The 15,088-nt window shown below is 42.5% G+C and overlaps 1 protein-coding gene across 2 annotated transcripts in view; it reads left to right on the forward strand.

The window, feature by feature from the left end:
* Positions 1-14,433, forward strand: part of si:ch73-206d17.1 (tyrosine-protein kinase STYK1) — a 91,103-nt gene extending 76,670 nt beyond the window's left edge. For both annotated transcript variants that reach the window (XM_059951635.1, XM_059951634.1), the window contains exon 10: positions 12,332-14,433. In XM_059951635.1, the coding sequence (XP_059807618.1) occupies positions 12,332-12,503 (172 nt within the window). In that variant the 3' untranslated portion in view covers positions 12,504-14,433. The remainder of the gene's footprint in view (positions 1-12,331) is intronic.
* The last annotated feature ends 655 nt before the right edge of the window (positions 14,434-15,088 follow it).

A 15,088-nucleotide genomic window follows, 5' to 3' on the forward strand; every position in this document is an offset into this window, starting at 1 on the left:
GCAAAAATGCTATCCCTTTCTCACAATTGCTCCGTCTCTGCCGTATCTGCTCTCAGGATGAGGCTTTTCATTCCAGGACAAAGGAGATGTCTTCCTTTTTTACACAAAGGGGCTTCCCTTCTTCCACCATCAACTGCTCTCAAATGCATCTCTCCCATTTCCCGCACATCTGCCCTCACCCCATCTGCCCGCCACCCCACTTGGGATAGGGTTCCCCTTGTCCTCACCTACCATCCCACCAGCCTCCAGGTCCAACGTATAATTCTTCGTAACTTCTGCCACCTCCAATGGGATCCCACTACCAAGCACATCTTTCCCTCCCCCCCTTTTCTGCTTTCCGCAGGGATTGCTCCCTACGCGACTCCCTTGTCCACTCGTCCCCCCCCCCCCCATCCCTTCCCACCGATCTCCCTCCTGGCACTTACCCTTGTTAAGCGGAACAAGTGCTACACCTGCCCTTACACTTCCTCCCTCACCACCATTCAGGGCCCCAGACAGTCCTTCCAAGTGAGGCAACACTTCACCTGTGAGTCGGCTGGTGTGGTATACTGTGTCCGGTGCTCCCGATGTGGCCTTTTATATATTGGTGAGACCCAACGCAGACTGTGAGACTGTTTCACTGAACACCTACGCTTGGTCCGCCAGAGAAAGGAGGATCTCCCAGTGGCCACACATTTTAATTCCACGTCCCATTCCCACTCTGGTATGTCTATCCATGGCATCCTCTACTGTCAAAATAAATCCAAACTCTAGTTGGAGGAACAACACCATATATACTGGCTGGGTAGCCTCCAACCTGATGGCATGAACATTGACTTCTCTAACTTCCGTTAATGCCCCTCCTCCCCTTCTTACCCCATCTCTCACATATTTAGTTGTTTGCCTGTTCTCCATCTCTCTCTGGTGCTGCCCCTCCTCTTTCTTTCTCCCGCGGCCTCCCGTCCCATGATCCTTTCCCTTCTCTAGCTCTGTATCACTTGCACCAATCACCTTTCCAGCTCTTGGCTTCATCCCACCCCCTCCAGTCTTCTCCTATCATGTCGCATTTCCCCTTCCCCCCCCACTACTTTCAGATCTCTTACTATCTTTCCTTTCGGTTAGTCCTGTTGAAGGGTCTCGGCCTGAAATGTCGACAGTGCTTCTCCTTATAGATGCTGCCCAGCCTGCTGTGTTCCACCAGCATTTTGTGTGTGTTGTTTAAAGATCGACAGATGCTGGAAATCCAAGGAACACACACAAAATGCTGGAAGAACTCAGCAGGCCAGGTAGCATCAATGGAAAATGGTATAGCCAACAGTTCAGGCCGAGACTCTTGAGCAGGACTTCAATCAGCTCTGCCAGATCGCTGCTGGCTACTATCCTTCTAGCATTACATAACAAATTGATTATGACTGCTGATCAATGCAATGCATTACTGGTGAACACATCTTGCATTAAATTACTAATGACTCGAGTTGATAACATCTGACTGGTCCTATCAATCACATTCTGTATTGTGGGTACAATTTAAAAGTCTTTGTGTCTTGTGTCGCTCTTGTATCTAATAATGTGTCTTGACATTTTTCCAAACTCCGGCTGTTTTAGGATTATATGTTTTGAGGAATTTTGTGTTCATGAGACCAGCCGTGTTAGGTTCTACAGTGATCTGCCATGTCAATGTTCTCATTAAGTTGGGATTCTGGCATTGTTAATTTCTGTGGCCACCCTTTTCCTGAAAATCTTCAAACCAGATCTTCATACATTTGATATTGGCTACAACAAAGGCACGAAGGTGACACAGATAGTTCCCTGCCCCAGCATCACACCTACAGTGGATGCTGCAGAGTGGGAGTAACTGAGTATTTGGGATAAAACTTGTCAATGACTGTGAGTAACTTGTTGCCAACAGAACTGTACAAAAATGCAAATGAAGATAATCTTGTCTAATAAAAAGTGGGAAATATAATTTGTTGATGCTGACACTCAAAACAGATCATATTGCCTTGTGTCATGGAAGAGGGCTATTTTAGCTCACTGAGTCTATTCTAGTGCTCAGAGCAATCTCCTCTTCCACTAGTTTTCCCTAAAACCCATTCGAAAGAAAGATTAGCTTCATTTTAAAAGTACAAATTAACTTTATTATCAATATACTTATATCACCATATACTACTTTGAGATTCATTTTTGCAGGCATTTACAATAGAACAGGGAAATAAACAGAGTCAATGAAAAACCACACACAAAGACTGACAAACCACAAAATATGCAAAAGAAACCTATCTGCAAATACAAAAAAAATAACTGAACAAATAATACTGAGAACCTAAGTTGAGGAGTACGTGGAAGTAAGTGGAATCAGTTGAGAGTTGAGTGAACTTGTTCGTGCTGGTTCAGGAGCCGATGGTTGTAGGGTAATCACTGTTCCTGAATGTGGTAGTGTGGGACCTACAGCTTCCTTCCCAAAGGCAGCAGCAAGACGACAGCATGTCCTGATAGTTGGAATGTTTGATGGATGCTGCTTTCCTGTGGCAGTGCTCTTTATAGATGTGCTCAGTGCTGGAGAGGGCTTTGCTTGTGATGGACTGGGCTGTATCCACTCCCTTTTGTAAGCTTTCCCATTGTTTTGGCATTAGCGTTTCTGTATAGTGATGCAACCAGTCAATATACTCTCCACTATGCATCTATAAAAGTTTGTCAAAGTTTTAGATGACATGCCGAATCTGTGCAAATCTTGAAGAAAGTTGAAGTGATGTCATGCCTTTTCTATAATGGCATTTATGGTCTGGTCTCAGCACCGATCTTCTGATTGATAATGACAAGGAATTTAAAATGCTGACCCTCTCCACCTTCAATCCCCTAATGAGGACTGGCTCATGGACTTACATTTTCTTCCTACTGTAGTCAATAATTAGCTGTTTGGTGTGCTGACTTTGAGTGAGGGTTTGTTGTTGTGGCACCATTCAACCAGATTTTCAATCTCCCTCTTATATGTCGATTTATCATCATCTTTGATTTGGCCAACAAAAGTGGTGGAGTCAGCAAACTTAAACATGGCATTGGAGTTGTACTTTGCCTCACAATCATAGGAATGGTATAATGTGAGTAGAGCAGGGGGATAAGCACACAAACTTCTGGTGCACCTGTGCTGATGGTGGTTGTGGAGGAGATGCTACCAGTTCATACTAACGGGTCTGCAAGTGAAGAGATCAAGGATTCAGTTGCACTAGGAGTTATCAAGGAGTCTTCAGGCTTGGGAATTAGTTTCAATTAACGCTGAGCTGTAGTCAATGAAAAACATCCTGATGTATGCATCTTCACTATCCAGATCTTCAGAGCCAAGTGAAAAGCCAATGAACTGGCATCTGCTATCGAACTGTTGTGAGGGTATGAAAATTGTAGCAGATCCAAGTCACTCCTCGGGCAGGAGTTGATATGTTTCAGGTTTAAGTTTATTGTCGTCTGGCTGTACATGTTTACAAATGAAACAACATTCCTCTAGACCACCTACAGAGCATATACCACACAGCACAAAAGCAAAGTATTACCACAGGTAAATTAATGAGATATAATTAATATCTCAATACAATGGGAAAGCCTACAAAAGGGAGTGGATATAATGCACATAGTGTGCAGTGAACAGCTTGGTGTACTAGTGAGGAGTCCTTGTATTCTTCAGTCTCTCAGCCTGGAGAAGAAGCTGTTACACAGTCTGACAGTCCCAGGATTGATGTTCCTCTACCACCTCCTTGACAATAGTGGGTCAAAGAGATTGTGGGATGGGTGATAGGGATCCTCAGCAATGCTCTTGGCCCTTCATCTGCAATGCTCCCAGTAAATGTCACAGGAGGGAAATAGTAATGCAGACAAGCAAATGGCACATTAACTGAATAAGTGTTTTGCATCAGTCTTCACTGGAAAACATTAGCAGTATGGTAGAAGTTCTAGAGTGTCAGGGGGCAGAAGTGTTTGAAGTTGCCAATATGAGAGAGAAGGTTCTTGGGAAATAGAAAGGTCTGAAAGCAGATAAGTCAGCTGGACTAGATGGTGTACACCCTATGGCTCTGAAAGAGGTGGCTTAAAGAGATTGTGGAGGCATTAGTAATGATCTTTCAAGAATCGAGGAATTCTGGCTTGATTCCGGAGTCTGGAAAATTGCCAATGTAACTCCACTCTTCCAGAAGGGGGAGAGGGAGATGAAAGGAAATTACATGCCAGTTAATCTGACCTCAGTGGTTGGGAAGATGTTGGAGTTGATAGTTAAGGATTTGGTTTCGGGGTACTTGGAGGCACATGATAAAATAGACTTTAGTCAGCATGGTTTTCTCAAGGGAAAATCTTACTTGACAAATCTGTTGGAATATTTTGAAGAAATAACAAGCAGGATAGATAAAGGAAAACAAGTTGATGTTATGTAATTGTGTTTTCAGAAGGCCTTTGACAAGGTGCCACACAGAGGCTGCTTAACAAGAGTCCATGGCGTTACAGGAAAGATACTAGCATAGATAGAGCATTGGCTGATTGGCAGGAGCCAAAGAGTGAGAATAGAGGGAGCCTTATCTAGTTCACTGTTGGTGACTGGTGTGTTCATCAGGGGTCTGTATTGGGACTGCTTTTCCTGTTATGTGTCAATGATTTGGATGATGGAATTGATTACGTTGTTGCAAAGTTTGTGGACAATACAAAGGCAGATGGGGAGGCAGGTAGTTTTGAGGAAGTAGAGAGGCCACAGAGGGACTTAAACATTAGGAGAGTAGACAAAGAAGTGAAAGTATATGGTCATGCACTTTGCTAGAAGAAATAAAAGGATATTCTATTTTGTAAATGAAGAGAAAACATTGGTGAGGCCTCACTTGGAGCATTGTGAGCCATTTCGGGTCCTTTATCTTAGAAAGGATGTGCTGACACTGGAGAGGGTTCAAAGGAAATCACGAAAATGATTCCAGGATTGTACAGCTTGTCTAATGAAGAGCATGTGATGACTGTGGGCCTGTATTCACTAGAATTCAGAAGAATAATGGGTGAACTAATTGAAACCTATTGAACAGTGAAAGGTCTTGATAGAGTGGATGTGGAGACAGTGTTTCCTGTGGTGGGAAAGTTTCGGACCAGAGGACACAGTCTCAGAATAGAGGTTTGTCCTTTTAGAACAGAGATGAGGAAGAATTTCTTTAGCCAGAGAGTAGTGAATCTGTGGAATTTGTTGCCACAGGTGGCTGTGGAGGCCAAGACTTGAAGACATAGCAGCAGAATTAGGCCATTTGGCCCATCGATTCTGCTCCACCATTTAATCATGGCTGATTCTTTTTTCCCCTCCTCAACCCCATTCCTTGACCTTTTCTCTGTAACCTTTGATGCTGTTGCAATCAAAGATCTATCGATCTCTGCTTTAAATACACCCGGTGACCTGGCCTCCATAGCTCCATGTCATCTATGCCAGCTGCTCCTTCCAATTTACTTTGGCCAGCTCCTCTCTCATACCATTATAATTTCCTTTACTCCACTGAAATATTGTTATGTCTTACTTTACTTTCTCACTATCAAATTTCAAGTTGAACACAGTCATATTGTGATCACTGGCTTCGAAGGGCTCTTAGAGGTTAAATATAACCTCTGAGTATTTAAGACAGAGGTTGACAAACTCATCATTGGTCAAGGCATGAATAGATACAGGGAGAAGGCAGGAGATTGGGGCTGAAGGGAAAAATGGATCAGCCATGAGAAAATGGCAGAGCAGACTTGATAGGTCAAATGGCCTAGTTTTGCTCCTATATCTTGTGGTCTAATCAATGTAGCAGCTCCCCCTCATCTCTGATCTCCACCTCTGTCACATCAGAAGCATTGATACCCTGGTATATTGAGTTGCCAATTCTGCCCGTCCCTTAAATTTGTTTCCATTATTGCTATATTTCAATCCCATGTACCGGTCAATGTCACAAATTCATCTGTTGATAGAGGAACAAGTACAAAAGCCAGCAAGTAAAACCAAGCTGTACAAAACACTACTGAGCACAGATAATGCATTGTGTGCCGTGCCTTGGAAACATACTTAGCCTCCACAGCAATGTTCACATGATACTGTCTTATTTAAAAAATTTTAAATATATAAAAGTAGGATTTCTGAGATCCTACTCCTACTGAGATATTTTACAAAACATGTCAAATCAAAAGAAAAATTCCAAAACCCGTCAAGCATTTACTAAAAATTAAAAGCCAAAATTGTGAAGCTGAAAATGTATTCATCCCCTTTATAAATACTGCGCCAACCTTTCTCAGCTGCATTACTGCACATTATCTTACCAACTCACCCAATTTGTTGATGTAGTAAATTGGAGGATCGCCTGTTTTCAATGAATTCATAAGAATAATTGCCCCTTCTCTCTATAAGCTCCAACAGTATGGTAGATTTTCAACAGACCAAATCAAAATGAAGACAAAAGAGCATTTAAAACTAGTCCTGGAAAGCACAAATCTGGAGAAGGGTACAAGACAATTTCAAAACCACTGAACATACCTCAGAGTTCAGTGCAGTTCATCATGAAATACTGGAAAAATATGAAACACAGCCACACTGCCTTGGTCAGGGTGCCAGAGAAGAATGGCATGTAAGAGAGGTTACTCTGACACCAACTCTATTAAATGAGCTGCAGAAGTCAGTGGCTGCAAATGGAGATGTATCATGGCTCCGTAATCTCTAAGCATTGCATAAAAATGTTATTCATGGAAGACTGTCAAGGAAGAAGTCCTGGCTTAAAAAAATCATGTCCTTGCCTGTTAATACTTTGCAAAGCGTCACTTAGAAGATACTGTAAAGTTGTGGATAAAGGTCTTGTGGTCAGATGAGTCTAAAGTGAAGCTTTACTGTGAAGCATGGTGGGGGTAGCATCATGCTATTGGGATGCTTTTCAGTAGCAGGGACAGGAAATCTGGTCAGGATTGATGGGAAGGTGAATGCTGCTAAATACAGAGAGATCCTGGACAAGAACTTACTAGCCTCTGCCAGAAAGCTTAAACTGGGGTGGGAGTTAGTCTTTCAGCAGGACAATAACCCAAAGCACGCTGCCAGAACAACCATGGAATATCTTCAAATGAAGAAAATTGATGTCCCACTTAGAGTCCTGACCTTAAACCAATCGAACATCTCTGGTAAGGCTTCAAGATTGCTGTTCACTGCTGCTCCCCAACTAACCTGGCATAGCTTGAGCAATTTTGCAAGGATGAATGGGCTCTATAACGTTGAGTAAAGTTTGAATTATTAGTTCTTCATTCTGTCTAATTTTCCCTGTTCTTTGGGCTCTAATGTGAAAAAAGGAGAACGTGATCCACAAATAAAAATTCTCATCAAATTGAACAAAATCCTTGGTTTAATACTCATTTAGGTGAACAAAGGGTTGGTGGCTGAATACTTTTAAAAGGCACTGTATGTTTCTGGGCACCACATTTAAGGAAGGTTATGAACTCAAGTCAAGTCATCACTTTTATTGTCATTTCCACCATAACTGCTGGTACAGTACATAGTAAAGATGAAACAATGTTTTTCAGGACCATGGTGTTACATGACACAGTACAAAAACTAGACTGAACTACGTAAAAAACAACACGGAGAAAAAAAAAACAAAACAACTACACTAGACTACAGACCTACCCAGGACTGTGTAAAGCGCACAAAACAGTTCAGGCATTACAATAAACAGGACAATAGGGCAAGGTGTCAGTCCAGGCTCTGGGTATTGAGGAGTCTGATAGCTTGGGGGAAGAAACTGTTACATAGTCTGGTCATGAGAGCCCAAATGCTTTGGTGCCTTTTCCCAGGTGGCAGGAGGGAGAAGAGATTGTATGAGGGGTGCATGGGGTCCTTCATAATGCTGCTTGCGGATGCAACGTGTAGTGTAAATGTCCGTGATGGCGGGATGATCTTCTCAGCTGACCTCACTATCCGCTGCAGGATCTTGTGATCCGAGATGGTGCAATTTCCGAACCAGGCGGTGATGCAGCTGCTCAGGACACTGTCAATGTAGAATGTGATGAGGATGTGGGGGGGGGGGGGGGAGAGGTGGGAGATGGACTTTCCTCAGCCTTCGCAGAAAGTAGAGACGCTGCTGGGCTTTCTTTGCTATGGAGCTGGTGTTGAGGGACCAGGTGAGATTCTCCGCCAGGTGAACACCAAGAAATTTGGTGCTCTTAACGATCTCTATCAAGGAGCCGTTGATGTTCAGGGGGGAGTGGTCGCTCTGTGCCCTCCTGAAGTCAACAACCATCTCTTTTGTTCACATTCAGAGGCAGGTTGTTGGCTCTGCACCAGTCCATTAGCTGCTGCATCTCCTGTCTGTAAGCTGACTCATTATTCTTGCTGATGAAACATAGAAATATATTCAATAGTTTCAGCAGTAGGCCATTCAGCCCTTCGAGCCTGCACCGCCATTCAGTATGATCATGGCTGATCATCCAACTCAGAACCCTGTACCTACTTTCTCCCAATATCCCCTGATCCCTTTAGCCACAAGAGCTATATCTAACTCCCTCTTAAATATAGCCAATGAACTGGCATGAGACCCACCACGGTCGTGTCATCGGCGAACTTGATGATGTGGTTCGAACTGTGTGTTGCGGCACAGTTGTGAGTCAGCAGAGTGAACAGCAGTGGACTGAGCACACAGCCCTGGGGAGCCCCCCTGCTCAGTGTGATGGTGTTGGAGATGCTTCTCCTGATCCGGACTGACTGAGGTCTCCCAGTCAGGAAGTCTAGGATCCAGTTGCAGAGGGAGGTGTTCAGGCCCAGTCAGCTCAGCTTTCCAATCATTTTCTGAGGGATGATTGTGTTGAATGCTGAACTGAAGTCTATGAACAGCATCCGAACGTATGTGTCTTTTTTGTCCAGGTGGGTTAGGGCCAGGTGGAGGGTGATGGCAATGGCATCATCTGTTGAGCAGTTGGGACAGTACACAAACTGCAGGACACTGAAGACTTCTTCAACACGGGGATGATGGTGGCGGCCTTGAAGCACATTGGAACAGTGGCACTGCTCAAGGAGATGTTGAAGATGTCAGTGAGAACATCTGCTAGCTGGTCTGCACATCCTCTGAGCACTCTACCAGGGATGTTGTCTGGTCCAACAGCCTTCTGTGGGGTGACCCTGCACAGGGTTCTCCTCACATTTGCCACAGTGAGTGAGACACAGCACCTGGTCATTTGTAGGAGGGGTGGACTTCCAATCCGCCATGTCATTTTCTGCCTCAAAACACGCGTAGAAGTTATTCAGCGCATCTGGGAGGGAGGCATCACCTGCACAGTCAGGTGATGTATTCCTGTAACTGGTGATGTTCCGGATGCCCTTCCACATGCGCCGCGTGTTGCCGCTGTCCTGGAAGTGGCTGTGGATTCGCTGGGCCTGTGCACGCTTTGTCCCTCTAATGGCTTGGAACAGTTTGTCCCTTGCTGTTGTTAGGGCTGCCTAGCAAGACTTTATGAAGACCTTGGAGAGAATGCAGAAGATGATTCTCTGGAGTGGCTGGTCAAAAGTGGAGAGGATCACACTGGAGTGGAGATGTGTAAGAAGAAATTAACTTGAACTATTTGAATTCATATAGCTTGGGAGCACTGGAATCTGGCCAATTTATTGACCGTATGCTGAGCTATCCATGAGTTGTAGAATGTCTACTGGCAGGAAAGAGCATTGCAGAGGAAAGACATTGAGAGGAATTATTGGAATCAATCATAAAGGGGTGAACTCAAGAGATGAAGGGAGAATATTTTAGTAGGATTTGGAAAGTGGATTCTTGTTGCAGTGTGTGTTTAAGGAAATGATCATTGTAGGAATGGGAAGGATCATATGCTAGGATTGGAAAGCAGTCCATTGGTAGGAGAATCACTATGAAGGTTTCAGGTGGGTGTGGAGGGGCTTAGAGAGATGATTGTTATGTTGTTTCAGAAATGATCTTGGGGTTGGGAGGGTTAGTACTTAGAATAGAGGAATATTCAAAGAGATGACCATGGGAAAAAGTTTGGTGTAAAGTGGGGAAGTTGCAAGACAGGGAAATGAAGTCATACCTGCAAGCATATAGCACCTATAGAAAGTATTCACCCCGCCATAAGTTTTCATGTTTAATTGTTTTACAACACTGAATCACAGTGGATTTAATTTGCCTTTTGTAATGCTGCTCAACAGAAAAAGACTATTTTGTGTCAAGGTGAAAGCAGATCTCCACAAAATGACCTAAATTGCTTACAAATATAAAACAGAAAATAATTGCATAATTATTCACCCCAGTCCTTTAAAATAGATAGATAGATAGATAGATAGATACTTTATTCATCCCCAAGGGGAAATTCAACATTTTTCCAGTGTCCCATGACTGGTGCAGCCAATTGGTTTTAAAAGTCATACAAATAGTTAAATAGAGATCACCGTGTGCAGTCAAGGTGCTTCAATTTATTGTAGTAAAAATACACCTGTATCTGGAAGGTTTAACTGCTGGTGAGTCAGTTATCTGTCAAAAAGTGCACCATGAAGACAAAAGAACACTCCATATAACTCTGCAAAAAAGTTATTGAAAAGCACAAGTCAGGAGATGGATACAAGAGAATTTCCAAGTCACTGAATATCTCTTGGAGGACAGTGAAGATAATTATCAAGAAATGGAAAGAGTATGGCATAGCTGTAAATCTGCCAAGAGCAAGCTGTCCTCAAAAACTGAGTGGCTGTGTAAGAAGGGAGTGAGGGAGGGAAGCCACCAAGAGACCTAAGACAACTCTGGAGGAGTTTCAAAGTTCAGTGGCTGAGATGGAAGAGACTGAGCATACAACAATTGCTGCCTGGCAGTCACAGCATTATGGGAAGGTGGCAAAGAGAAAGCCAATGTTGGGGAAAAAAACTCTTGTGAAATCTTGACTAGGGTTTGCCAGAAAGCATGTGGGAGACTCTGAAGTCAGCTGGAAGAAGGTTCTATGGGTCTAATGAAACCAAAATTCAGCTTCGTGGCTATCAGACTAAATGTTATGTTTAGAGTAAGCCAGACACTGTGAATGATTAAAAACACATATTCCTACCATAAGCACAGTGGTGGCTGCCTCAAGCTGTGGGGATGCTTCACTGCAGCAGGCCCTGTAAGGCTTGTGAAAGTAGGGTGTAAAATGTAGGGTAAAAGTAGGGTGCAACATACAGGGAAATCCTGGAGGGAAAACCTGATGCAGTTTGGAAGAGAACTGCAACTTGGGAGAAAGTTTGTTTTCTGATAAGACAATGACCCCAAGCATAAAGCTAAAGCTACACAGGAAAGGCTTAAAAACAACAAAGTTAATGTTCTGGATTGGCCAAGTCAGAGCCCAGACCTCGATCCAATTGAGAAGTTGTGGGTGGACTTTAAAAGGGCTGTTCACTTACAATCCCCATGCAATCTGTTAGAGCTTGAGCAATTTTGTAAAGAAGAACGGGGAAAAATCAGTGTCCAGATGTGCAAAGCTGATAGATGCCTATCCACACCGACTCCAGGTTATAATTGCTGCTAAAGCTACATATAATAAATACTGTCTTGAAGGGGCTGAATACTTAACGCAATCAATGATTTTGTGTTTTATATTTGTAATTAATCTAGATCACTTTGTAGAGTTCTGTTTTTACTTTGACACAATAGAGTCTTTTTCTGTTGATCAGTGTCAAAAACAAGGCCCAATTAAATCCACGGTGATTCAGTGTTGTAAGACAATAAAACATAAAAACTTCCAAAGGGGGTAAATATGTTTTATAGGCACTGTATGTACAAGTGCAGTGAAAAAAACTTACTTGCAGCAGAACATTAGATACAGACCATTCACAAGCAAGGCATAAATTATGGAAAATCTTTACCAGAAAGAACACAATTTAAACAAAAATTAAGGTCATCATCGTGTAAAGTGGTCATAGTGTTTGAAAGAGCCAGAACAAATTTGATAGCAGGAATGGTCTCCATTTTCCGTTCTTCAGTTAAACGAAAGCAAAGCAGGAACAATATGCAGACAATGTTGCTCCATTCAGTTGGGATGAGAGGAAATAGTACAAATGAATAACTCTAAAAAACATAACAAAATGTTGACATCAATCGCTAAGCGATTGATAGAGAAGCTACTGCACCTGTGCTCAGTCGTAGTGATATTCTTACTCAGAACAAATTTGATGCTACAAGGAGAGGGGAAGATTATTATGATGTTATTATCATAACCTGTTTAAAGCAGGAATCTGCAATAGTGGCTTCAATAATGTTTTGCCCCCAGATTTTCTGCTCCTGTTTGCTGCTCCTTCTAGTATTAATAGCAATTTTAAGTGTATAAATACGAACCTGAAAAATTACAAGCTGTAACTTTTTTTCTATTTCCCTTCTAGATATGACTTGATGAAACATTGCTGGCAGTGGAAAGCGTATGATCGTCCAAACTGGTCAGAATTGATCAATAAACTGAATTCCTTGATGAATACAGCTGATGGAGTTGAATTGCTACAGGTAGCCGACAGCCTGGACCTGGAAGAATACAAGCATACTGCTGGGGTTTTCTAATGAGAAGGGTGCGCAAATGCAGCTGGACTAGGACCGCTTCAGAACTGGAAGTGGTTGGAGCTATGTGCTCATTACAGACCCATGAGTGTTAATCTCAGTGGCAGTATACTGACTGCTATGTAGAATTGGGAATTGCACTCTGGAGGCCATTACCAAAAGATGTGAATGGTTTAGATTATGCAATGGATTAATCCAACACTGGGTTGTGACTGCAGACTTGGAGGAACTTTCTAAAGATGAAGATACCAAGCAACAGAAGGTTACATTGTTGTCGGTGAAATTCAGTGATTGCTTGAATGTAATACAGAGCAACTTACAAAACCAGATTGTTTTGTTGCATTGCCCATAAACAGATCAGATCAGGCATTTTTATAAAAGGAAAGCAAAACTTCCAAGGTCAGCAAGAGCAGGAGAGTTGGGTGCTGGAATTTGGAAGGTGGCATGAGCAAAGAAATCCAGAGCTGATCTTGAAATGCTGCTTCTGCCATTCCACGTTAATTAGAATGTTCCATTATGATTGCAATAGAAAGCAGACATAAATTAACCAGATTTAAATTTCTTTTCTGCAAGTTTATTTAGATGTATTTCTATGTAATATAGGAACTTGTAATCTTCCAAGTGTTTCAATCAAAGCTGCCCATCACAATCCCACCTCTTGGAAGAAAATTCACCTAGCGTTACAGTGCGAGGTTGAGATGACTCCAGAATTTCTCAAACATTCAGTAAAAACCTGCTTTACAAGTAGAGTGGTTGAAGCAAAAAAGAAACTGATAATCCCTATTAGAAATCTATAGCGGACAGTTTAGTATGCTGGAAAAGACTAATTAGTGCAGTGTATTGTTTAAATATCACTGAAAGTGTAGAGTTAATACTTAGAAGGTAGACTTTACCATGCCTTGCCTTTTAGATATTAACTCTAACACTTTCAGTGATATTTAAGGCCTGTATTCTGAACTTCTTGCTACTCCCTGCTTGTGACAATCACACATCCCCCTCTAGAATATTCCTCTTATTAGACATTGTTAATTCCAGCATCCTATATCTCTGTCAAAATACCTGTATGTAAGAGAGCATAATGCCAGAAGTTCACATGACAAACGTTGCTGTGATTGACCGCTAAGAGGAAAATGTTTTTTTTATCCACCATAAATAGATACATACTTTATTGATCCCAAAGGAAATTACAATGTCACAGTAACATTACAAGTACACAGATGAACAAATTTACAAATATTGGAAGAGAAGTAAGAAAGAATAAAAGGACAAGTTACCTCAAACACTCTAACAGGAGGAGTTCATTACTTCCCCGGCTATAGGTTGACTCATTATAGAGCCTAATGGCTGAGGGTAAGAATGACCTCATATAGCACTCTTTGGAGCAGTGCAGTTCTCTTAGCCTATTACTAAAAGTGGTCCTCTGGTCAGTCAAGGTGGGATGCAGAGGGTGAGAAATACTGTCCAGAATTGCCAGGATTTTCTGGAGGATCTGTTGTTCCACCACAGGCTCCAGTGTGTCCAGTTTGACTCCTATGACAGAACCAGCCTTTCTAATCAGCTTATTGAGCCTATAGGCATCACCCATATTGCTGACATTGCCCCAGCACACCACCACATAGAAAATTGTACTGGTGACAACAGACTGATAGAATATGTGAAGGAGAGGCCTGCATACTCCAAGGGACCTCTGTCTCCTCAGAAAGTAAAGGCGACTCTGACCCTTCTTATACACAGCCTCTTTGTTGGTGCTCTGCTCAAGTCTGTCAGTTAAGTGCAATCCCAGTAATTGTCGGTCTGCACCACATCCACGTCCTCACCATCGATAGTAACACGGAGCAGTGCATCACCATCTCCTTTGTCTTACTGATATTGAGCTGCAGATGATTCAGCTTGCACCATTTGACAATGTCCTCCACCAGGGTCCTGTATTCATCCTCCCTTTATACACCCAACTATTACTGAGTCATCAGAGATTTTCTGCAGATGACATGACTCAATGTTGTATCTAAAGTCTGAGATATACAGGGTAAACAGGATGTAGCATGTTTAGCTGTAAAGTTAATTTTTTCCAAAGTTGATCCTGTTGGGGGCTACCATCAGGTGCCTGTGTGCTTGGAGGACATTCCCAAAACAGTTGTGATAATCCTATTTGGCCTCTTTGAGTTTCTGTACATGCCATTTGGACTGAAAAATGCAGCACAGAGTTTCAATGACTGATGGACTCTGTACTAAAAACTTAAGTTCTCTTTTTGTTGACCTGGGTGACATACTTGTCGCCAGTGCATCCAAATCTGAACAATTTTCAAGCACTTAAGCCAACACAGGTTGATTATTAATCCTGCTATATGCCAGTTTGGGTTGTCAACCATTGACTTTCTCAGCCATCGTATCTCCACAGAAGGTGTAAAACCCCTCCCTTCCAAAGATGCCACTATTTTGAATTTCCTATTGCCCTGCACTGCTAAAAAATTACAAGAGTTTTTAGGTATGGTGAATTTCTATCACCGCTTCATTCCACGAGCTGCTGACTTATGCTCCTGCTGCACTGTGGGCCTAAAAGCAATACCCCTGATCAAGTGCTTGACTAG

This window comes from Hypanus sabinus, chromosome 27 (assembly GCF_030144855.1).
Source record: "Hypanus sabinus isolate sHypSab1 chromosome 27, sHypSab1.hap1, whole genome shotgun sequence".
In the NCBI taxonomy this organism is placed as follows: domain Eukaryota; kingdom Metazoa; phylum Chordata; class Chondrichthyes; order Myliobatiformes; family Dasyatidae; genus Hypanus; species Hypanus sabinus.